Below are 26,084 nucleotides of genomic sequence, written 5' to 3'. Positions count from 1 at the left end.
ATCCCACCAGATAGTGACAGCTTTTCATCACAATGTGTGTTTTCTTGTAACCAAATCACCCAGCAAAATGACATCCATTGAGGATGATTGTCACATTGTAAAAAGAATGTATTTCACCCCCACACCATGATTATTTTCTTACCCTAACCAAGTAATGTTATTGCTTTAACCCACCTGGGAAGTGACAAGTGTTTTGATAAAGTGTAGTTATCTGACTGCTGGAAGGTATGTTGGTCTAAATCTCAATGTTATTTGGAGGGGTGATACTTTACAGGATAACATTGGGAGGTGAATTGAAGGGAAGAACAAATGACTTACATGACAGTTTCAGTTAGAGGACTTGTTGATAGAACAAGCCAATGACTGAATCAATAAGGACTTACTGTATGAAGAAAAACAAATCAAACTCCACCCATCAACAATTTTACAACATCACATAGGTAAAATGATTTTTACGGAACATAATGAAGACAGCTTGTCCTTCTTCTTCTTCTTCCTTCGGCCTCTCCCTTTATCAGGGGTCGCCACAGCGAGTCGATCGCGCATCATTGATTTGGCACATGTTTTACGCCGGATGCCCTTTCTGACGGAACCCTCACCATTTATCCGGGCTTGGGACCGACACTAGAAATAGACTGGCTCATGGTCCCCAGTGGCTGGACACCAAATCATCAAATTGATATATTGTTGATCTGTAGGAAGTCCTAGAGCCGTGTGAAATTAACATGCAGTGTAGCAAACTTAACACTTTATATAAAACCCTGAAAATAGTGGCATGCCATTATTGTCAATAGTTTTCAATAAGTTTTAGAATCAACTTTTTTTTCTGTAATTCTGAGCATGAAAGTAAATTGTAAGTTTAAATAGAAAAGTTACTTTGCCAACAAATAAACATAATGTGCTTTTGCAGATAGGGAAAATGGGTCATTTTCATGAAAATTGCTTTCAAAAAGCGCAGAGAACCTGTGGAGTGGTACAATAATGTCCTCAAACTCTGGCGTTTTATTTCAAAGTCGCCTTTCAACTCTGAAATTGTGAAAACATTGATCACAGTGGCATAACTCATAAAGATTTCTTTCATTTCAATCAAATCTTATTGCACTTTATCATGCAACAAGACGATATGTTGGCTTTACATAACTGAACATGCCCTGCACATTTTCACTGCAACAGGGACATATGAAGGAACTTGGTCTATAGATCACATCTACAAGGCTTTGATGAAGTCTTGTTTGTAATCAGGAAAAGAATCTCAAACGTGTCTCAGTCACTTGGTGGTTTAGTGACCCCTGCACTTTTCAGTGCATTGTCATCTGACTGATCTATATGGTCATTTGACAAACAGGAGTTATTTCCAGAAGTCGAAAAACTCCATTAAATCATTACCCGAGAAGAAATATATATATCTTTGTAAAAAAAAAAAAAGTAAGTAAGTACTGATTCGACTTCTTTAGAGAAAAAGAACAGGTTTGGAAATGTACTTTTAGTATAAATGCAAAAAATAACCATTTGTAGGTGGATTCTACCAACAGTTTCAGTACAAAGATTCTATAAATACCATTTGCCAAGTATCTGTCTTGGAGCTGACGACTTCCAGTAGATTTAAATAAGGCCATGGATGGGGAATGACTTACTGCTCTGAATTTGCTCCATCTGTGCTCTCATCTGGTTCACTTTCAGTGAAATTGAAATAGAAAGGTGCGCAATGATGCAAAATTGAAAAAAAAGAAAAAAAGAAACAAAAAGAAATTATAATTTCCATCTAAATGAGGGTATAAATGATGTGTTTCAAATTTTTATACAGAATGTGATCTGATACAGTGATCTTCACATTTATTCAACTCACATATTACACATATCCCATTTTAATTTCTAAATGAAAGCTGATACTACACAGAAAGAAATTGCATTTGATAGCTCGTGTTTGGCTTTGTTCCTAACCCTGATAAACAGAATATGTCAAAATATTCTCATTTGGTTTTTCTTTTAAGAGAAAACAAACCAAATTAAGAACTATGTAGCTATTTATGTTTAAATTATGTAGCTATTGTCAAATTTATTGTCATGGATACACATGAAATTCATCCTCCACTTTTAACCCATCCAGGTTGGCACCTGTTGACACACACAGATGCCATACACTGGAGCAGTGGGCAGCCATTCACAGCAGCTAGGGAGCATGGGGGTACAGTGCCTTGCTCAAGGGCACCTTAGGCATCTCATGACAAGGAGGTGGACTGACACCCCAGCTGTTAGTTTCACCAAGTGTGGGAGAGTGGAAATCAAACCCCCAGCCTTCCAGTTATTGGACTACCCACTCTAACCACTGAGCCACAGCCACCCTATATGTAGCTGAATAGGAAAATAGGCCACAAAAAAACAGAATGCCGTGTCTTTTCAGTGTTCTTATTCTGTGATACATTTTTAACGATTGAAGAAGAGCAGTCCCCAAATCACTTAATCCTCAAAGCTACGAATGCTCTGACACTGAAATAGTGAATTTCTGATGCAGATGATGCAGATGATGTGCTGAGCAATTAATCAGAGATGGAGCAACTGCTCACACCTTGCAAGCAGACTCTGACTGAGAGTTGTCTTCCTCTGGGTTGAGGACAGTGAAAATGTATCAAAGACACATGTTTGAGATGGGGATGTTATGAAAATACATTTCTTTCTGTACTGCGTCATGTATGTAATGCTGTTTCTCATTTGTTTTCTTAATATCTCCAGTATATCAAAAATAATCCATCCAATTCTTTATCAAACAAGACTATCTGAGCATTGAACTCCATATAAAAGACTAAGTTTATGTCTTTTAAACTTGATTGTTGCTTATTTGTTGTAACTCTATGAAGTGGGTCTGCATGTTTTGAATTGTCTTTTTAGCCTATTCATTTTTATAGTCTTATTGGCCTCTGTCTTGGTCCTGTGATGGACTGGTGACCTGTCCAGAGTGTACCCTGCCTCTCGCTCAAGACAGCTGGGATAGACTCCAGCTCCTCTACAATCTGAACAGGACAAAGTTGGTGTAGAAAAGGGAGGGATGAATTTGAAAAAACAACAAGCAATAAATAATCCTGGGTCGCCACTGATACAAAATACATTCTTTTTATTCATCCAACATTGTAAATACACAGAAAAAAACACATTCTTCACACCATTTACACACCATTTACACAAAATGTTTTGGAAAGTCATGCTCTTTGTTTTTTAAGGAGCTATCCTTTCAACGTGTCCAGTCCTTAAAATCTGTCAAAGCTATATATGCTTTATCCCCTTATCTATACACAAAGCCTTTTATCAATCTATTAAACTGTGCTTGTCTCATCCAATATTATTCTTCTCACCTAGGTCATTTTGCTGTACTGTTAAGGATTCATATGTTATTATCTGTACATGATATACATCGATTCTTAAATATATTGCTTCCAGTCTATTTACAATATAAGAGCTTATTGATGCCTTAGATTATTACAAAATATATGTAATTGATACCTTATAACAAGCAAAAAGGAGGCAAATGTAGTGATATAAGTGGTTGTTTGAAGGACTGTTGTTACTTTGAAAAAAATTAATGTCCAGAACTAAATGAAACTCCACAATATCATTGAAAAGAGAGTAGTCATATTTGAAAAGAAAAACTTTCAAAAAAATAAACAGGGCTGTTTCAACAAAACTTGAAATTCTCTTTAAAAGCATCAGGTTCTAGAACGTTTTTTTTTTTGTAATCAATCTTCCCTCGTCTCCATTCCTACAGGCTTTGTAAATGGAAAAAATATTGCAGTTCCTTCATATCCTTGAATCTCGTTCATGTGATTGGAAAAGCAGAACCGTTCTCCATCTGGTACCGATACCACTGAGTCTGCAGCAGAGCTCTTTCTCAATGCAAATCGTTCTTAAGCCACACAGTTGTATCACAACAGATCTCAGCTGTATCTGACACATCAAACAAGGCTTCAATAACACACACAATACTTTACCTAATGTCTTGTAGCTATAAACAGGGCACAGAGCTAATGAACCAGATGAAACTCATCATTTCCAAAGTAAAGGTTCGTTCACTCTTTGGTTTAAGATTATTAGGCATTACATATAATTCAGTTAACAGTGTATGCATGTAGCTCATCATATAAGGGTATGGACACTGTTACTGATAGTAAATGTTTGCTTTCGCTGAATAGTCGAATTCTTTGAGACTTTACGTAAAGAAAATTAAAAGTACAATGTGGGAATTTGATAAAACAGAAAAATCCAAGACTGAAACACAGAATATTATATATATTTTAAACTAACCGACTTCAGAGTAAAAGAATGCACACTTCATGACTGCACGTGGTTTTACTGCCTTGATATAAGTTGTAGTTTGATGAAAGCCTGCATGTAGACAAAGTCCACACCTATCACAGCATCTACTGGCTATCTTTGTGGCTCCCTTAAACGTGTTAGATTGGGATTTAATTTTTTCACAAGCCCAACTCAGGCTCAGTGATGTCTCAAAACTGGTGTATGTGTGCATGTGTGTGAGTTTGTGAGGATGCGTGCTTGACTTTGGGTGCAGACATGGGCCACTCACAGCAAACACATTAAAGCATTTCCATTTGTTCTCCGCTTGCCGTATACAGTGAGCTTGAACCCACAAGTCTGTTCTGTCTCTTATTAGTCTCTGTCTTTTGCTCCTTTTCATTACAACCACAACCCATTCTTTCAAAAAAAAAAAAAAAAAACCTTCCCTGGCAGATGGAGACAGAGGCTTCAGCGCCGACGGCAGCTGCCTCAGTTTCAGATCTTCTGGCACATGTGGAGCCTGGACTTGGACGAGGAGGTGGCATCTTTCCACACCTTGCAGGAGAGGCCCTTGGCGCAGTCGCAGCGCTGGAAGATTTCCAGGCCATGAGAGCCTTTCTTTCTCTGCTTGGTGCACACCTCTCCCTGCCTGAGCACTGGTTTGCAGATTTTGGTCCAGAAATGACGGGCACAGCAGTAGCCCTCTGAGCAATCAGATGAGCGCAAGCAAGAGTCACCATCGTGTCCTTACAGAAGAAGACAAGAGACACTAATGAGTGGTGATAAACCAGCATATGACAAACTCCAAACTAGACATTAAGTTGGCTTGTGTGCACTATGAAAAATAGAAACAAATGCTTCATCAGAGACATAAAAGACCAGCATGAAATTGTAATCCAGCTAGCATCAAAGCAAAAAAAGTTTTATGTGCAGAACTTAAGTAAAGAAAAGAAAGGAAATGTACAATGATTGTTCATTAAGCTGTTATGTTTTGCATGGGGATATAATTATACAAGCCTTTTCTCTCATTTCAGCTCAAATCATGTTATATGTGAGCATGTCAGAGACTAAAGAAAGAAACAGGCTATCAAAATACAGCAAGCAAACTATTAAATTAATCTGTATTTCAACATAACATACAATCTGCTTGAGACTTGGCAGCAGGTTAGCATTACTCCGGCAAATGCATATTTACAACTATTTAGGCATGTAGCTTTTCTGTGAAACTCTTTCACATATATTCCTCCCAGTTATTTCAATATTAAGTTCAAATTAAAATTAAGTTTACATGAGGCCTGTCACACACTCTAAGAAATCACGGTGCAGGAATTGTCCCAAGTAGGTGCATGTGTTTTGTTGCTGCAGTTTTATTCTAGTAGGGTACAAGCACTGTACCCTACTGTTTAAAAGTCTGCACCCCTCGAGACAAAAATATACCTTTGAGTTCTGGTACAGAAATGTAGCCATTGGAAACAACCAATTTTGAAATCACTAGTTACCCTAAGAAGCATGTTTTGGACTGTGGGAAACCGGAGTACCAGGAGTAAACCCATGTTATGACCGGGAGAACGTGCAAACTTCAGACAGAAAGGCCCCAGCCGAGACTAGAAACCATGAGGCCACCGTGCAAACCACCACACCACCCTTCAGCCCACACCTAACTATCAAAGTTTAAGCCTATCTATTTGTCTGTACCTTAAGGTTATTAAAAGGTACAATTATGTACCCTTGGTAGTCCGTGATGATTTTGTAGCTTTATAATTAAACAGTCGTCTACCGTATTTATCTAAATGGCCATTTCTGTATCTTACATGGTACTTTTTACATGGTACTTTTTACATGGTACCTCTGGGTAAAAAAATTAAACCCTTTTTTCTTTGTGTTCTTGAGAAGAGGGAGTGAGCCAAGCACAAATAAAAGCAAATGAGCAAATTTATTGCAACTTTAAGCTGTACTGTTATTTTACAATGATTTTAGCTTCTACCTGAATGCTTTATGGACGGACCATTTCATTAACTTAAATCAGGTGACATGAACAGAAAGCAGGAGGCTCACTGAGTTATAAGGACTAAATGTGCCAACCCTGCATTCTGTGGTTTTTACTTGACTATCAAACGATGTGTACTGGTGTCAGTGAAACTGTTCAAATGACTTCATGTAGGTGCAGAAACAGCAGAGCCATTGTGGTTTCTTCTTGGCTCCCCATGATATGTTTTGGGTGCACCAGTGCTGACACATGAGCGCAGGGCCAATTATCAACATAGTTTGTGAGCTGACATTGCCCTTGAATGCTTAAAGACGTGCAGAGGGTGAACAACAAAGTGATTAAGCCACCTAAACCAATTTCAGTGAGAACTATAACAAACAGTATGAGAGAAAAAACAACATTGATAATGTTCACACTGGACATTTCTAGAAACAGATTCACGTGGAGTAAAATCTTACCCTTAAGTGAATGCTTAGCTTGTGCCTTCCCACCCTTCTTCCAATTGTCTTTGGTGGAGAGTTTGTTGTGTTCATCTAGTGCTGAGATGTGAGGCGAAAGCACGCTCTCAGAGATAGGGACGCAAATATCTGTACAAAGAATGAAAAAACGAATACAAATGTCATAAAAATACAGAGCAGATTGTTAAAGTCGGCTGCTATCTTGGCCAGTTTAAGGATCCTATCAGTAGCTTGTCTTCAGCTGCATTTTGACCACAGGAGCTTTCCCTAGGGACTATGGTAACTCTTGGAGGGGTAAATCTAAGTCTGAGGGAGATATTTGACATTCAAACACAGCTCTGACTGAGTACATTTGGGCTGGGGCTTGTGGCACTGAACATTTCTAATTGCTTTGAATACTCCTAATACCCATTTAACTATTTCTGTCTCAGTCATCTCACAGTCAATCTATGCGATGATTTCTTAATCTATTATCTTTAAATGATTCACAAGAACAGCTGCTACTGTCTGTACACTCAGTAAAACTCAGAAAACTTCACAAATTACGAAGTGAGCAGTGATCCTAAGACCTAAACAGGGAATTTGAGAAATTATTTCTGATTTTTTTCACAACTGTTACATTCTAAAGCACAATTAAAAAAACAGTCACATGCACATAGGAAAGGTGTCAGATTTTGAGTGAAAAAGCTCAAGGACACTTCCTCTTTTCCCTGCTCTGCCTGTGTACTATAGTCAATTTGCAGCTGGCACAACAGTTAGGGGGATAAAAAGGCTTAAGAAACATTTGGTTCAAAGGCATATTTATGGACTGCCTATTGATGTTAAGGCAGAAAACTTTGTATACTGTATATGTCCAGCTATGTCAGTCAAAATAAAAGAAAATAACAATAAACTTGCTGCCTTTTATTCCAGGGGTTTGGGCCTTAATGTGACAGTGTTCAGCTATAGTTCATAATTCTGTCTGTGTTCAGCACGTGCTCAGTGTCATTATATTGTCTTGACTATATAACTAAGACTCTGTTGCTATATATGAGCTTACTTTATCGAGAAAACTTCAATTTTGTCTTTTTTTTCATGTTACAATCGGCACTGCTGTTACACAAAAATACTTTTAGATCTATCTGACAAGAAAGTATCACCATCAACACCAAAAAAATTGCAATGAAATTGTGTGTGCACAAACGCACAGTTACTGCAGCGGTTCCCAGGGCAGCACATAGCATCTCTGTGGCATCGCTTCTTCCTCCTGCGGCAGGAGAGGCAGCGAGAGGGAGCCTGTTGAGGGCTGTGGCAGTAGCTGCCCACACTACACTCCTTGTCATTACTGCATGGATACACCTGCTGAGAACAAAAGGCAGTTTATTTACCTGAATCATGAATTGGATTGCACAAAAGCAGACATAATTCGATAAACCTGTGAAATAAAGACAGGCTAAGCTACTCTTTCCATACTCTAATCCACAACACTTGCAAGGTAGGATTTTGCCTGACATCATTTTCTTAAATCAGTTATTTTCAATAGACAACAACCAGCTGTAATTTGTCACTAAGGGGTACCCATGAACAATGCTGATGACAGTGTGGTTGCCGTTGCATCGCCCAACAACAAATTTATGTGAGCAATGGATTCAATCAAGAGTGATGAAGTTCTGTTGCATTTCTATGTGGCTTCATGAGTGAAAGATAGTGTTAAGAGCATACTTTCCAAAACTTTACCAAACGTTTTGTGAAGTCGCAAAAACAATATGAAACATATGCACATGCTGTTGTGGTGTAAATGCAGCTGAATCCCTTAACTACTTCTGTGGAGTCTTTCTGTCTTGATTCAGAATTACATTCCTCAGCCAAGAGGCTAGTGTTGAAAGGAGCAATACAACCAGGTTGTGAGGATCTAGAGGTCAGATGACCTTCAATAAGGCATATGCCCTGGTGTCAGATGTATTGGGATGGCTCTAAAACCTTACACTAAGTCTTAGAAGCGAATAAAAAAATTGACTTGCAGCAGTGCATTGAAATAAATAAGAATGCAAAGAAAATAAAGAAGACGATTAACACTTCTAATTCAGCTGATGACAACAGAATTTATAGTTTTTTCAAATCTTCCTAAAATTAAAGAAAAAAACATTCAAACTCATTGTTGGTAATGAAAATGTAAAGTCCTTGTACGGTCAAACAGAAATATGTGCATACATGTCAAGACTAACAGACCAATCTGTTTCTTAATCATAGGAATTGCACTGTCAGGGGCTGTAATCCTATTTGACTTTTCTGGGTTAAACTGGAGAGAGTTATCAGCAATTAGTAAAATAGCATAGCTGGAGATTAGCATCAGTATAGAGGAGCTAAAAGCTGTGGCTGAAAAAGCTAATAATCTGTTAAAGGGATAAGACATGAAAAGATAAGAAAAGGGCCCAAAACAGAACCCCGATGGATTATGATTATGTCCTCCCATTTAGTTCAATGAAAGGACCAAATACATTCACACTGGCTGTTTGTTCACGTAGGCTGAAACAACCATTAAGTACATTTGAAGAATATGCAACTTCTAGTGGTTGTGAGAGCAACTACATGTGAATTGTAAAAGTGGCATCTCTGAAAGTAGTGGTGGCCTTAAAAAAGAATGTATTTCATCCCTAAATATGACATTTTTCTCCTGGTCACGTAAATCATTCCCAACATCCAAACATGAAGTGACTAAAGAGTTTTTTCAAATAAAGTGTAGTTGTGTTATTGGCTAAACATTAACTGAAAAGGGGAAAAGCCCATTGTCATATGTTGGTCTTGACAAAAAGTTCTATGCCATCCAAAAACCCCTAGAAACTCCTTTGGAGAATTAAGTGGTTGTGGGGACGGTAATTTACAGGACATCATTATGAGTCTTATTTAAGTTTCTGAACAAATTACCTGTATGATCCTTTTAATTGGAGGACTTGTTGCAAAGAGCTCTACTTGTTGTAGCTTGTAGAAAATATGTGGGAGAACTGAAAACATTCAAGTTTACACTATTGTTGGTGCTTCACTTTTGCCCCTGCTACATACAGAGCAAAGGACTCTTAGGCTCACTCTGCACTTTATCTCCTGAAAACAGGCAAACTCAATCAACTGGGTTATGCAGCTCCATTCCTTCTGATGTGCACCAGCTACTACAAAAAAATGACTCGGCTAAACTGAAGTTTTGCTTGGACCAAAGACCAGACCTGAGAAAGTTTCAGCTTGAGCTCAACTTAGAAGTATTTATTAAGTGTGTTGATTTATGACCACTGTGTATTATCACAGAGGTAGTAAATCAAAGTAAATCTTATACAAACTCAATCATCTGTATTTTTGAACAATTAATGTCGCTCCTTGCCATGGAAGAACTAGGAATCAAATGTTTGGAGGAAGCAGGCCAAAGAAACTTTTAATGATGCAAGTAAGAGTCCTTATATTGTTACATTGGTTTCAAAGTTGGTTATTCCAGTATCAAAACGGCAACATTTATCTTTAACTTCGACATTAAGTTCAATTGGAATTGCTCCCCATCAGCACTATTGAAACCTTTCTAAAAATAAATACACTTTTAGAAGTTTAAAAAAAAAACTGATGTTTTGAAAGCTAATACTAAATGCTTTCTACTAAATGTGTTCTCTCAAAGTGCAGGTTTAATGAGACATAACTGAGGAGTAAATTTAGTAAGAAATTATACTCCTTCAACGTTAATTTTGCTTTAGTATTTCTTGTTTTTCTTTTATAAACACTGAAAGGTTGAGAAATACTGTGTAGTCTAGCAAAGAACACATGGAGCCTTAAGGTATTTTCCCTTAGTACACTGAAATCCCCACCAGAAGATAAAAGTGCCATCTTAGTAAACATAATATCAACTGTCACTGCCAGTGAGAGGTAGCATGAAAGCTAACCTGTTTTTTTCCCCCATAACAATTGTGTAAACCAGTGAGAAGTTTTATTGGAACCACTGTCTTGATATAATGCCTTTCACATGCAAGTCCTATCCTCAGCAGACTTGGAGCAGGAGCAAAGGGGTTTTGCATAAATGACATCACAAATCAAATGAACTTTGCAGACATATGAAACAATGTCCCACATTTGCACTGAATTAATCAAGGAAAAATTATGTCGAGAAACAGCTGCAGGAAAGGCTCAGTGATGAGACACAATACAATTCAGGCCACTGTGTTTCTCTGGTTGCTGAACTTCGTTACTTCATTTCAAGCCATAAAATGAGGATGTAACATATTGATCAAAGTTGTCATTTGTACAACATAACACCTAGTCATACATTCAAATCACTAAAGTGACTTTTAGAAGTTCAACAATGAAAATGATTTTCATTGTAGACTGACTTTGGTTGTCACACCACCAGCAGCACCACGTCCACATTTAGCTGGCAGTGCTCTGACAGATCTGATTTAGTGTGGCTTACCACTGACAAACATGGAGAGGTCAACATGAAAAATCAGAGTATAGTTATAAGAGTCACAGTATAGAAGGAACTGTAAAATTCCATTTGGACTGTAAAAGTCAGCAGTTGGGTGGCCATGCTGTATAGAAAACATCAAAAAGATCACACATCCTTGCAAACACCAACGTACACCACAGTTTAAACCAACAATATTAGCATTTTAGAACATTAGAAGCTCTTATTCCAGGGCTTCGGCTTCACAAAATGAACAAGATTAGACTTGTTGGACGGTCGCCACTCTGACTTTCTCAGGCTGGAAACACATGGCGGCAATGACACAGCCAACGAAAAATGAGCAGGAATATTGAACTGAATGCTCATCCATCATTATGACAGATTCCCCAAATGCAAATGCGCAAGACCTGATGTTTTATGTATTTTAACAAATTCTTAATTACCACAAAGTAAGAGATGTTAAAGGAATAATTAAAGGTCTGATGTAGTATAATAACAGGAAGAAAGGGTGAATGTACAGTCATGTGAAAAGGAGAGTACACCCTCATCTTTAGGATTTGTGTTTTAGGACATAATAAAAAGAATTTTTAAGAACATCTGTTCTTACCGTGTCTTGAAATAAGGTAAATACAACCTCAGAAGAAAAACAACCTTGTCATATTATGCTGTGATGTTATTCATTTAAAGTTCACCCCATGATACCCATGATAAGTAGCTTGCAGAGCCTGTTAGCAGTTAACAGTTGAAATAATACTTTTTTGAATGACTTTAGCGATGATGGATTTTCTCCTTGGCATGATATCATTGCACACCTGACGGCTCCAGACCAGCACTCTGGCAAACCTTCTGTTTTTAAAAATCCGATTAAAAATACAAGAAATAAGATTTAGAGTCACTGGTGTTTGAGGAGAACCAGGCTGGCTGTTCCCACTGCTTCCTGACATCATACTAATCCACTCCTGGCTCCAATACCTAACTTAAACACACAGACATTAGTTTGGTCTTGATCTCCTTAAAGAAGACAAATAAGCTTAAACCTTGACGACAAATTATTGCTGTACCTCCAGTTATTGCTGTAAGCTCACTTGACAGGTTTTGTGAATCTACTATTTTGAGGGTGAAAAGTACATTTCAAATGCTCAATAGTTATCTGAATATTAAACCAAATGAATACATTACTGTGGATGGTCGGTATAAAAATAATTAAGGGAGTAGTTTGTTTAATTACACATTCATTCCATGACAAAAAAAGGGGAAAAAAATGTGTTTTAAATATGAAGACAAATATCTTTCTAAACATGCAGCAGCTCTGTATCAACTACCGTGCATTTCACATAATCAGGATAGAGTGGAATAGAAGAAGAAGAAGACCTGGGCTCACCTCTTCCATCATGGCTCATGACAGCCTTTTGAAACCCAGTGATACCTGACCCCATAACCGCAGCTGATAATCTGGTCTTATCCTGTCGTGTTTTAAAACGCCTTGTTTGCAACTTCTGAAGGACAGGGCTTTATTTGGATGCATCTTACTCATCTCATATCTTTTTTTTTCTGTTGCTCCCTTATTTTTACAGAGACAGCCTTCACACATAAAAGCGTAACTTTGGATCCTGGACAGGAAGTGGGTTAAAAACTGTGTAGCCTACTGTGAATGATGATATGCTGGTGAGATGATAAAGGAAGAGACAGACAGAGGTCCATAAGGGAAGCCCCCGGTCCTGTCTTGTGTTGCTCTCGTGCTGGTAATGCACTGTTGCTTTGAAGAGAAGCCTTAAATGTGCGGGAGCAACAATCTACAAGGGATTTACTCCAGGATATACAGGGCTTTGAACCCTCTCTCCCAGTCTTTGAGATCCCTTATTTACCTCTGCACAGTCATTCCAAAGTGCTGATATAATTCCATGGACGTGCTCTGTAATGCATATAAATAACATGAAGAATGTCTTTTCTACTTCGCTTGAATCTGAGTGTCTAAACTTCTGGGGACAGTAAGATAACTAAACAACAACAGTAATGCAAAACAGTGAGTTACCTGGAAGTACATCTGTTTGCATTTCACTGACAAAGCCCTAAAGTGGCCTCAGTGATTATGATGAAATCAAATGTCATGTTGTGTCAGTGACAGGGATGACGATTGAGTGGCACGATGGGTCAACAGGAAATCAAACTTTAACAGATTAGATTGGTGTTTGCTTCCTGCTTCCAACTGAAAGTATGGAGAAGCAACAGACCTGCTGGTCCACCGCTGTCTTATCAAGGTGATGCCAGAACAAAAATGCAACACCTAGATTTGTCCACACTGAAAAACGCTGCAATTTCTCAATAATTGTACAATCACCACATTTTTGTCCTATTTCTCCACGCAATGTAGCTTTTGTCGTGTTAGTGATCCAGCGTCCCGTTTGGATGACGCTGACGTGTTAACATCACATTGTCAACTCTCATGACGACAGCTGATAATGCCAACTTCCACATAAACATAAGGGTTTGAAGGGCATTAGTGGATGTTGTTAATTGGAGGACTTTTCAACTTTTTACATAAAGAGTGAGAAAAAAAAACAAAGAAACCATCCAATATCAGACTTAAACCCCAGTTTGAATCCAAAAATTCTGCGTTCCCCCATAAACAATCAAACTCCTGCATGTGGACTTTTCATGCTCTTTCTGCACACACTCACATTTGTTGTTGGTGTGTTAAACCACTATAACTAGCCATAATATGGTTTAGATGGTAAACTGGAGCCTATCCCAGCGGTCATTGGGCGAGAGGCGGGGTACACCCTGGACAGGTCGCCAGTCCATCACAGGGCCACACAGAGACAAACGGGACAAACAACCACACACACGCTCACACTCACTCAATTTAGAGTCACTAATTAACCCAACATGCATGTTTTTGGACAGTGGGAGGAAGCCGGAGTACCCGGAGAGAACCCACGCATACACGGGGAGAACACGCAAACTCCACACAAAAAGGCCCCAGACAGGAGTTGAACCTGGTATTGTTCACATATTTTCATGAATTAATTTAAAAAAAAAACTGTATACAACTACAGTTATTGCCTAAACTGAAATATATTTTTCCCTATTCCGTCCTTGTTACTCCAACTTCACCAAAAAAAAAGAAGAAAACGTCGATCAAATAAAATTGCATTATTTTTCAGCTTCAGGCGGATGATGTTTCTATTTGTCCATAGCAGAATGAAGTGATGTGTATCATTGTTTAATTTGGTAACCCATGTTTCTCAATTGAAGTCCCTAATGCGAGCCACTAAAGCGAATATTAATGAAAACTTCTAAAACTCAAGCCAGAGCTGCTGTCCTCAGGATATGGCAAAGATCCCTTTTAAGAGCCATGACAGTAGTGACAGCTGTCTTACTGATTCACTGTGTAGAACTCTCAGTCGCTTTTACAGCCTGTAAAAATAGGATGATGATGCAGTTTTTACAGGCTATTCTTCCACTGACTTTTGTCTGACAAAAACTACAACAAAGCTTCAGTGACAGACCTCTTCTTTGCCGGCCCATGTCTTTTGCTCTCTGTCTCGTGACTGCACATGACCTTCAGAGCTCCAGCTCGTAACCCGAAGCTTTGAATGGTGTTAATGAGTGCTCGGGGCCTTAAGGAGTCAAATAAACAATGTCACTGTATAAACAGACTTCATATGCCCTGAAAGCACAGACAGCCTGTATCAGATAACATAGGGATGACTGCGCACAAGTCACTCACACAAACCATGTCTTCAAACACAGCTTGGCGTCTTTCATCACACAAAACACATGTGTTTATAGCCATGTGTCTTTAAGGACTAGAATCCAGAGTCTCCAAAAACTAGACCTTCCTTTTGTTAAGTATACATTCTGAGTTGATCTGACTCAGTAGGCATGAAAAAAGCATGTCTTCAAAGACTATCAAGGCAAAGAGGAAAAGCTCTTGATGGTAATCTAGGAGGTGAGTTTGCTGTAAAAGGTGTAATCCTGTTGAGTTAGATGTTCACGGCTTTCCTCTCTCATCAGGGCCACGGGCCTGGAACCACCACAAATGAGGGTCCCGACGTCTCTATTGTAAGGCAGAAAAGCACCCACACAATGGAAGACAAAGTGAGCCCAGCACTAATAAGCAGGCACACCTCTCCCTGTCTTTTCTTCATCTTTCTCTGCTCGTTAAGATAACTAAACAGTTATTTTACGTTGGAAGGGCGTCAAGAGAGAACGGCCCTACTTTTAAAGAAAAAAAAGCCCTCAGAGATGGCTTGTTAAAGTAAAAAAGAAAAAAAATTACATAATGCGAGCAGTGAAGTCCGACCAACCGGCAACTGATGTTTTACAGGCACGCTGATGGTTCCCTTGTGGGTTCAGAGGTTACAGTGGTGAGCACTGCCTACCCATCTATGTTGGCTCCCTTCCAATAAACCACCAGTGCCACCCACGAGTGCTGGCTTTCAGGTCTCAGAGGTTTTGGTTTGTTGGTTTTACTCCAGTCAGGCTTATGTGATAAGAGTGAGTCTGCTGCCACATCTGAACATAGAGAAATAGTCCGAACCTGTCGGGCTCTGTGAGTGATTCATGTCGCCCTTATCTACTTCTTTTTCAGAACCTACAGGAAATAAAAGCACATTAAAAAGTCGAGATTTCTAATCTGATGGCTTCAACTCTAAATTACACCCTGGTCTCCTGCCACAGCCTCTTGTCCACCCCAGGTTGGCTGGGCTCTCTCTCTCAATAATTTGCTACATTTAAATGAAAACAAATGGGGGCAATTTTGAGGAGCTTTTGTGTATTTTTAAGAACATTCTGTACCTGTACGGCAGAAATTCATGTGAAAATGCTGCCTATTCTTGTACTTTACTGAAAGAAAATGGAGCTGTGACTGCTAATCTCACAATCACACTTTATTCTGCAAATTCCTCAGAGGTGTTGTAATCTGCAAGCCGCTCCTCCAAAATTCAAGCAAAGTCATCAACGCAATAACTTGACTATAAATCTATTGGTAGTATATCGGCAGCAAGGTTTCCTATGATGTGCTTGCCCGAAAAGGAATTTGAGCTGTTGAATGCCCATTTTCCAAATCGTTCCCTCAAGCATTCATCAGCAGTAATGCAGATGAATTATTTGGGGGTTCCCACAGTGAAGCGCTGGAAAGAAAATGCCTTGGTAATGTGTTTTGTGATTTGCCCTCATTTTGAGGCACTTTTTAATTAGATAATCGAAGGTACAGGCACTGCAGTTGTATACACAAAGTAAAGACTGCTGATTGCTCCAAAACTAAATCTGTGGAACATTTGGCCATTGAAGCCTCGTGACGACCGTTGACTTGTTATCTTAAATTTATTATCATTATAAAAAGTCACTGAATGATGACATACAGGGGATCAGTGCAGGTCGTTTGCCATTGTCAAGCAGTGAGACTGAACTGCAGCTATATCTTTAGAATGATGAAAAACTTCCTATTGTCAGAGCACACACACATATTACACACATATACAGCATAAACCCCTATCCTATTAGGCATGTTCTTTGGGACAAAATACACCATGACATTACGATGGTCTCCACACACTCATATTGTTTCCCCTCGGTCCACTGTTCCAAACCACTCCAGATTATTGCAATGGCAAAGATGTAAGCAGGCGCTCAAATTGAGGTTTGGCAGGCTAGCTTGAGGTTGGATATCCACACTCGACACAGGAGAGAGTGCGCTTTTCCATAATTCTTCTGTCTCAGCTGGAAGACTCTGCTCTCAGCACTACGTACTTCACAGATATACCGCACTACAGCACAATAGCAAATGACACTGCAGACAGCTGAGAGCCGATGTAAAGCAAGAGCATCTTTAGCAAGCTGATGGACAGACTGCTGCCAGAGATATGCTGGAGATGTGGCAGTGCCATCTGCTGCTCAAATAGATAGTGCGAGGTATATTTGGACTACTGTCAACAAAATTATAGACCTAACTTTTAATAATTAGGTCGGGGTGATAATTTACAGTGAATTAATATTTTGTGGGAGATAAAGAGATGACTTTTTAAAGAAAAAATCACTCCTACACCATCTACCTCTGGGAAATAATGCTTACAGGAAATTTCAACAAACAAACAATGGCTCAATTCGTTACCTGACAAGATAATAATGTTAACAATTTACTGTAAGAAGTATATCTCTTTTGAATCCCATGTTTGCTATAAAACTACTGTAATGTTATGTAGCACTTTGTTGGAACAGCAGGAATTGATAACTCTTTGAGTGGGTATTAAGTGGTTGGTAAGAGTATCCCTCAGAGGCCCCACAGAATCTCATAATCCCAGCAAGCGTCTGGACCATTTTAATGACACTAAGACCCAGACAGAAAATTACCCCAAGTGTTAACTTTTTCTCACATTTCTGCTGGCATTAATGATTTACTGTGGAAGTGCGCTACACTCGACTGTGGCGTCAGGTTTGAAAGGCAATTAAGGTTTATGAGAGGTCCAATCCTCGCAATTTCCAATAACGATTCACACATGAGAGGGAGCTTGTTTTAAGGCCTATATTTGCATTCTACTGTTTTTGTACTCAAAGGACAACTCCTGAAACTTTGATGTTATCAAAGTCACATTAGCAGTGATCCTTTGGTCGTGCGTAAAAAAAAAACGGTAAGGCTACGTCTTACCGTTTTCCAGACAACTCAAAAAGTGAAACTTACCTGCGGGAAGATGTTGTGCTTCTTGGTGACAGCAGCGGAGCGGTTAGTAGCCGGGGTCGGAGACTCTTCCAAGTGACCAGGCTTGATGGAGTTCGCCTTGGGGCGCGCTTCTGACACCTGGGATGCCTCCGTCCTCAGAGAAGCGACGAGAAAAATCACCACGCAACATCTATTCCAAGTAGAGACGAGCATCCTCAAAACAATACCAAGGGTTTTTTTTGTTTAAAAAAAGAAGAGACAGAAAGAAAAATTTCTACAGATTTAACTTTATATCGCAAAAATGAAGTTTCTCAGAGAGAAGCCTGCGCCCCGGCACTGTCCATGCGCCACGCTTTTCTGGCTGCAACACACAGACAGTAGTGGTGAAACCAACTGTGTGCTGCTAAGAATCAGATATTCAAAAAAATAAAAAAAACTGCCCCTGACAGAGTTATTTGAAAACCACAGAGAGCCCAGTGGAGCAGGGAAACAGTTTAGAGGTGGATCTGTTAAAATGCTGATGCCCTGAGGATCAGAAGGACGTTTGTCAGGAGGTCTCCACTGTGTCTCTGTCTGGCTGTGAGTGAGCACTTAGTCTTCCAGTCGGCTGTTTTATGATCTCGGATACTTTCTTTTTATAGGATTCTAATGAGTTTGCTTCCTCCGCCCCTATTCACGACTGACAAAGAATGAAACTGATCTGAGTTCGGCACTGCTGCTCTCGCATTGTCGTCTCGACACCGGCACCAGGAGCCCCGTTGGGAAAAAGCTATAAAATTATACACTGTGTATTTTAACTGAGCACTTGACCCTTTTTACTGCGAGGCGGTTGGGGACGCATAGGAAATGGTAAGGGGAGGGGAGGTGGGGGGGTCAGAACTGGGCTGCTTTAAAGAGAGTTATTGTTAGTAAGGTGGAACATTTTCCATTATCACAATAATTAAATAACGTTTCAAATAAATGCGTTCCCTGCGCTGAAATGATGGCCTGACAGAGATGAAACGAAAAATAGACTCTGGGTTCGTTTAACCAACATTCTGACTTCATAACTTAGAATTAAAAATAATCTGATAACCATTGTTTTCCATCTGTGGGAGAGACATCCCTCATGATGTGAGGGATGGCGATAAGGCTGGTAATGCACGAAATATAGTGGCTCCTTTGATTCATAGAGTCCTGCACCGGGATAAGTTAGCCTATATTTATGTAGGTTAGATAATATATTTCTTAGTACAATGAACTCTTTCAGTTTCAGGCAGCTAAAGCCCATGATGCTGGATGGTGAATTCACTTACTCTCTGGGCTGAATTTACATCTGTAAATGTATGCACATGTACACCTTCATGTCCTGTTTGTGCCTATTGCTGATTAAATTTTTGCTGCAGATTTTAACAGAAAATGTCACCTTGATCATCTACTTAGTGAATCAAGACAGTGGAAAGTATGATGCACAAGGAATGAGACCCACACCACATGTAAATGAAGCCCCAAAGCCATCCAGTCAATATAAAAATGAACACCTGGTCATCGAAAGCATCTTTCCCACAGTGGCTGAGTGACTCTTCACCTAATAATACTTTAGTCTTCACACACAGGTTAGAACCACCTATTCAAGGCTGGAAGCTTGACTGGGCTGGGATGAAACCAGTATACCGGTAAAGGCTTCTGACCTCAAAAGCGATCCATCACAGACTCCAATTCAAAGTGTCAAGTTCTTTTGTTGGAGACAATGGATGACCAACTGAACTGGGGAGTGGGAGGAAGTACTGGACTTGTTTGATGTAACTGTAGACACATAGAGGTGATACTATTTTAGCCATCATTGTCACTTGAGCACACACTGATTTGCCATGGAAGATCTCCCACCTGACAGATGTCTTAACATGAATACATTTTAAGCTGGATCTATTTTCAAGTAAGTTACATACTGAAACTTAAGATTTTATATTACAAGTATTTTTAAAAAGATGATAAGCTTTCAGTTCCTCAGTCACTGAAGAACACTGAATCACTCTGAAAGCTTATTTTTTTTATATGACAAGTGAATGATTTTGTTTCAGATAACCAATGGAAAACAAAAACAAAGGCACACAACTAAAGCGTTGATATATTCCAACAATGAGTGGTTCCCAGCAGGATTTCTCCAATACTGCTGAAAAAGTCCCTGAAAGAGACGGTGAAAGTGGTCTTACAGTGAATCAGAGGACAGAGGGATGGTTTTGGAACATCTGAGCCATTTGGAGCACATTCATCCATTTATTACATGCACGCACAAATAAGAAGACACTTAAAATAACAGACTGCTGAAACTCCAGAGAGAAAGAAAACAGCTTGCGGATGGACTGGTGCTGATAAGTGTGGAAATGTCTAAATGAACCACAGCACATTTGATGTGACGGGCCTGAGTAACATGTGTTAAAGTGTCCAAGTGGAAGGAAGGCGATGAATGTCTTGACCAGTATAGCATCTGGCGAAGTAGATAAAGGTTTTCCAAACGGTAACTCGGTGCAGAGATTTTCATGAACTTGTCACTTCTTTCACACTGCGCTTTGTCAGAGAGCTTCCAGGATGTCATCAGAGAGTCAAAAATGTTGAAGTTTGAAAAAAATGAAAGTTCATCTAAGCTTAAAGAAAAGTACACTACTAAAGATATGTGATTGTTTCCTTGGATTGGTCTCAGACAGAGTTTCCCGTGGGATTATCTTCGGTTCAGACGTGCTTTCATCACCTCTGCCTCCACACGGCAATCACATTTTTACAGTCATTTTGCATTGTCGAAGAATTAAAGCCATCTGTAAAGATATATCAGAAAGTACGTGTTCACCTCAGAGCAGCAAAGAAAGCAGCAAACTTCTAATGTGCAGCACAGATTATGAGGAAAGATTAAAGTCGCATCTTGGATTTAGGTTATTTTATGAAAGCACAACTCTGGCCTCAGTAGCATCAATGTACGCTTACACAGACAGTCGTGTTATGCAGGTGATCATCCATCAAATGACACAGTCTCAACACAGAATAGGATTTCTAGAAAATGTCATCTCTGAGCACAAATGCACAAACAGATTCTTCAACTGATTAAAACAAGTAACTGCATGTACAGTAAAGGCACCCCATGAGGTTTATGCCAGCTAGCAACATTCATGGTCAAACCCCCCCTTTTCCATCAGTTTCGATCTACTTCATTAAACATGGCAATGTTTGAGACAAGGAATGGAGGGATGCATCGACATAGGAGCAAATAGTTAAACATTAGTTGAAAAACTTCTGAAAATCAGTTAAGGATAGAATTTTTCTTAACATTTCATTCGGCGTCAAGAAGACACAGAGTGCATGCTGGCAACCAAACCACTATGCAGATCACCTTGACCGATGCTCTTTCAGTCACCAAAGTTGAGGGTAGACATGGCAGTCTTTAAAGTTATTGCTATACTGACTCAGCTCAGAGAATATGAGAGATTTGCTAGCTTTAACTTAATAGTGCTGGAGATCTTTGGTTTGTTTCAAAAGCTTAAAGAAAATGAGTATCTATACTGTCAAAACTCCTTTTCTTCATTTTAAATGAAGTTTCTAACTGTTGAGGCATGTTTCTTTACTGAACATTACTGGTTGTGCCTGTTCTCACTTGGGTTTCTAGTACTTGGGTTTTTAGTACCGTAATCCGCTCTTACATTGCTTTGCTTTGATGACATTTTGCACTAACTTTTACCCTTTACAGACATATTTGGTAGAAGAAAAATAACAATCAGCTGAGCCTGATCTGCTCTGCCTTCCATTTTTCTTGCTGCTTACACTTTTTAAGTTTAGTTGCAAAGTTCTAAACTCTGACTCAGGGTTTTATCTGGTTTTTGATTAGTTTTTAAATGTTTGAGATTGGCTCTTTGAGTTGTGCCAAATGCAATACACCGTGCGTTAAATGACGCATAAGAGTAACATAATAGGTGTGGTCTGTAGATGCAGAATTCTAAATACTGTATAAAATCCAAATTCATATTAAAATTCTTGGATTGTGATAAAAGTCATCTTGGGTTTTTGTTTTTTTTTCTACTTTCTGTTAATGGATCACACCGTCCAGGAAGGCTTTCTGGTTGACCACCCACAACTCTGCATCAGCACAGCAAAAGAGTCAACGCACTTTTAGTCTGCCTTTGATTCATGGTTATTCAGGAATCTGGCTGTTTATGTTCTGCGCAGAATTTGGGGTTCCCCACAGTTCAGACCCAACAACACATCAGTCGTGCTTTTCTTGTGAGGTGGAGCTCACAAACAGACTGTTGCTGACTTTGATGTGACTCACACAGAGAACATGCAGATGGAGTACACCCACACTAGATGATGAACAAATGAGGCAAGTGGCTGCCTCTCCCTTTATTAGTCGTCCAAGTCTGGAAGATGACAGCTAGCAGTCTGATGAAGTGGATCATTTTGCAGGTGGCTAACCATTCGAGCAGCAGGCCAAAAGGAAGCAGGTCTGGTTCAAAGAAATGTTTGGTTGTCACAAGAAAAATATATCTGTTTAGAATTGATTTAAATGCAGACAAGGCTTGATAATTTTACACTAAGAGCTGTTTCCAAACAGGATTTTGGTGTGCACATTTCATTAGTGAACTTGTGTCATTGTGTCATTTGTAACGATGAGCTGAATGTTTTTTACAACAAGTCTTTTCAACTCTTTCCAAACACATTAAAATAACATCCTATGCTTATGTTTTTAATAAAGAGTGTGTGCATTGTGACTGATACAAGAATTAGCCAAAATGAAGAAAATGGCATCAAAGAGTCTTATTCAGAGACTATAACACAGTCCTCTCCACACTCAAAAGCTTGGCATTGATGAAATCATCCCTCTTCCAATATGGTTATTGGACTAATTCTTACCATGAGTTTCTCAGTTTTTTTCTCTTTCATACATCAGTCCATCTTAAACCTCAAGAGTCATTCAGAGGGCTTGATACTGAATAAATAACTATCCATTTAAGTAAAACTATTTTTTTTTCATTTCAGCACCACTTAGTGTTTAAATGCTTCAAAATTGTTTATAGTTCAGCAATATGGGGTCATAAGTCAACCTTATATGTTTGTGTTTTAAAAGAGCAAAGCATTGCTGGTATATGAGCTCACAGTTAGGCAGTGCTGTGGCTTTTTTTGTTTCGTTGCAATGAGCAATTACCTTTGATGCCAAAAATCTATTTGACAACATTGTTAGAGGATAATCTGCACACATTCTGGGGAAGAGTGGAGTGAAAAATTATGAAAAACATTCAAACCCAAACTTGCAAAGCTGGGCAATTTAGTACATGGTTGCTTCCAGGTAAGATACTAAAAATGTGCTGTTTAACCAGTTCATTTCAGTAATGACCAAAGCAATCAACCAGGAGCAAACGCAATTATCGTACAGTAACAAACAAGTCGATCTGTTCACAATCAGGAGCCTGTAATAGATCAATAATACAGGCGCAGCTTGTTACAACACAGCACATTGAAGCACAAATCTGATCACAGATTCAGTTAAAGTTGTGCTCTAAAAAAGGAAAGAAAAAATCAGGTTTTTATTAATACATTTTATCTTAATAAATAAACTAATTTATGAGTGTCATTAAACTTTAATTACATTCACTTTTATGGTTTTGGATGAAACAGCACACATACATAAAGGGTCATTAAAGCCAAATGTGTAGCCTAATGAAAACTGTCAGGAATCCTTTGAACTCACCTCAGCCTTACACTAAGCCATCACTGCAATCTTCTGATCATGCCTGGGACATCTGTAAAAAGCTGTTATTCCAGAAAGGTAAGGTATGAGAATATAAAGCAGTGGTTGCCAAATGGCCACGAGGCCATGTGTAAACAAGATTTCCTCAACACACTGGAACAGCGCGAGTGGAAACATCCTAACTACACAAGTTATGGTGTGTCGCTCAAAACAAAACAAGCCAACCAGCATAAATGAAACAGAGAACAATACACAAAGAGCTTCAAAAAGTCTTGGTGTTGCGTGACTCCCTCCAGTTGGAAATAACAGGTCAACTAAGATATCCTCAGTGAATCAAAAACAACATCGCTCAACCGTCATTCTATAACAGATAAATAAATGTACATGAACGGAGAGTGTCCTCCTTCACATTTTCTCTCCACATGCTGTGCTGTGCCACACCCATGTGTCATCAACGTGGCAGTTGCCATGTCGAACACAACATTTAGGATATGCTATTTTTTGGATGATAAATAATGACTCAATCAGTATCAAATCTCGAGTATAAATCTTAATAAGTAAGTTCTGCTGGATTTATTCAAATAAATCCCTCTGTGAATTCTGCACTCTGAACAGGAAACTCCAATAAATCCATATAAAGCAGTTCATTCATTCATTCATTCATTCGTTCATACTGACCAAAACATTGCAATAGTAAATCTGCCCCTTAAATATTTAATAAAATCCAGCATTGTGAAATTGTCACAGGATGCTTCAAACTAGGCTTGAAATCAAATAGTACATTATTTGTGAAAATTGTGTATATGGCTCTACTGGCCTCTTCCTTTGTCCGTATTCCACAAGTTCCACAGATCCGACAACTTTCACAAAGGTCTTCCTTTAAATGAATCGTGCTAACTGAAAGATTAACTAACTGAGAGAACACCCTGTGTGTAGTCCTCTGCCAAGGGCAATGTTTTTTTCTTCAAAAGAAAGTGATCCAGATGCAAACCAAAATGTGTTGTGTTCTACCTCTATCCCTGCTCCATTTCTCCACAAAGTTTCATCAAATTCAACCATATGGTTTGTGTGGGATTTGATAATAACTGTCAATCAAATGGTGGACTGGCTCCAAAAACACACTGCTGCCTCGGGCCCATTTTTGTGGCGGAGCAAACAAACAGAAGCAAGACATAACTTCATTGACAGAAGTAACAATATTTGCGTCCCCATATTTTCACACAAACATGTTTGGGTCTTTGTTATCATTCCTAATAATATGATGGCAGTGTTTGAAATAAGGAAAAGGAATACAATCCTTAGTCTACGTAGAAATGTAATTATAGCTTTGTATGCTTTGGCTTTATTTACCTGATTTGTTGAGCCCATATACTCAGTCCGCCTCTTTGATCTTGTGATCAAGGCCTGTTATGTGTTCCCTGTTCCGAATTTACATCCTCGAGTGGCGAGGCTTTGAGGTTTTTGTTCCTCGACAGTGAAATAGCTTTCCTCATACAATCAGATCTACTGAATCTGTAGTCTGTTTCAAACAACTATTAACTACCTACCTTTAACAATCTCTGTCTTTATGAATATTGTCTGTCGGTTTTTATTTTCAATAAAAGTAATATGATTTACACTGACTTTTTAGTAGAAGTATGTATGTAAACTTGTATGTATAACATCATTCAAGGTGGTTTGAAAACACTCACAAATTCATTCATTCTTTTCCCTCTTCTGTATATGTACAGATCTCTGTTTCCAAAAAATGTGAAGTTTTCTTAAGTGCTACAACATCTTAAATGTATAATTAATCAGATTATGTTCACGAGCGTCCATAAGCCTTTTAGTTTGAGCACCATCAATTAGTTACGAAAAATACATCAACAAAATTGAAAAAGATGTAGCTCTTGCGACATCTGAATTGCATGATATTGTGAAACTTTCCAGGGTGTCTGGTGAAATCTTAGCGCACACAGGCCAAAGCTGGATACGACTGATATCCGTGACCTTCGAGTCTTTGGGAGGCACTGCATGAGTTATCAGTGTAGCCACGTGGCCTCAGGAGCACATTGAAAAACCAATGAAAAACCACTGCCCACCGCTGCATCCAGAAATGTAACGAGAAACTGGAAGGAGGAGGCCAAATGTTAACTCTGTGCAGACACGCAGCTGAGATCTTTGGGCACAAACTCATCTCAGATGGACAGAAGGACAATGGACACGTGTTTTGTGGTCAGATGTGTCCATGTTTCAGTTTGCTTTTGGGAAAAATGGACGCCAGGTTTTACTTGTCAAAGATGAGACAGACCATCCAGGCTGTTATCAGCTAAAGGGGCAGCAAAGGCCAGAGTTTGAAATGTTATGGAAATTCATCAGTGTCAAAGGCATGGATCACTTGCATGTGTGTAAAAGTGATATATGCTGAAATTTTTAAAAGATATATGCTTCTGTCAAGGCAACATCTTTTGCTGGAAAGTCCATGTTTATTTCTGCAGGAAAATATAAGATCTTGTTCAGCATAATTTACAACAACATGGCTTCTGTGAAAGAGTGCTTGACTGGCTTGCATACAGTCTGGAGCTGTCGCT

General features: G+C 39.0%; 1 protein-coding gene across 2 annotated transcripts; it reads right to left on the bottom strand.

The window, feature by feature from the left end:
* Window positions 1-4,653: 4,653 nt before the first annotated feature.
* On the bottom strand, window positions 4,654-18,543 carry dkk2 (dickkopf WNT signaling pathway inhibitor 2). Of its 2 annotated transcripts, none has more exons than XM_072384986.1 (4): window positions 17,826-18,543; window positions 7,917-8,067; window positions 6,730-6,858; window positions 4,654-5,030 (listed from the first exon to the last, which is right to left on the bottom strand). In XM_072384986.1, the coding sequence occupies exons 1-4, from the start codon at window positions 18,015-18,017 to the stop codon at window positions 4,780-4,782; spliced, it is 723 nt and encodes a 240-aa protein (XP_072241087.1). In that variant the 5' UTR covers window positions 18,018-18,543; the 3' UTR covers window positions 4,654-4,779. The 2 variants fall into 2 exon arrangements, with proteins under 2 accessions (XP_072241087.1, XP_072241086.1); XM_072384985.1 differs by having other exon boundaries at window positions 7,917-8,070; window positions 17,826-18,541.
* Between the last annotated feature and the right edge of the window lie 7,541 nt (window positions 18,544-26,084).

This window comes from Leuresthes tenuis, unplaced genomic scaffold (genome assembly GCF_036924035.1).
Source record: "Leuresthes tenuis unplaced genomic scaffold, fLeuTen1.0.hap1 SCAF_4, whole genome shotgun sequence".
In the NCBI taxonomy this organism is placed as follows: domain Eukaryota; kingdom Metazoa; phylum Chordata; class Actinopteri; order Atheriniformes; family Atherinopsidae; genus Leuresthes; species Leuresthes tenuis.
Note: the sequence above shows the minus strand (reverse complement) of the source record. Positions and strands in the feature narration are given on the sequence as shown.

Bases quoted from the DNA above. Each gene is read 5' to 3' on its own strand.
- dkk2 (XM_072384985.1), bottom strand. From the start codon at position 18,017: ATGCTCGTCTCTACTTGGAATAGATGTTGCGTGGTGATTTTTCTCGTC. The intron at 8,071-17,825 runs GTAAGTTTCACT...TTTTGTTCTCAG, and splicing joins AGCACAACATCTTCCCGCAG to CAGGTGTATCCATGCAGTAA. The intron at 6,859-7,916 runs GTGCGTTTGTGC...TTCTTTGTACAG, and splicing joins TGGGAACCGCTGCAGTAACT to ATATTTGCGTCCCTATCTCT.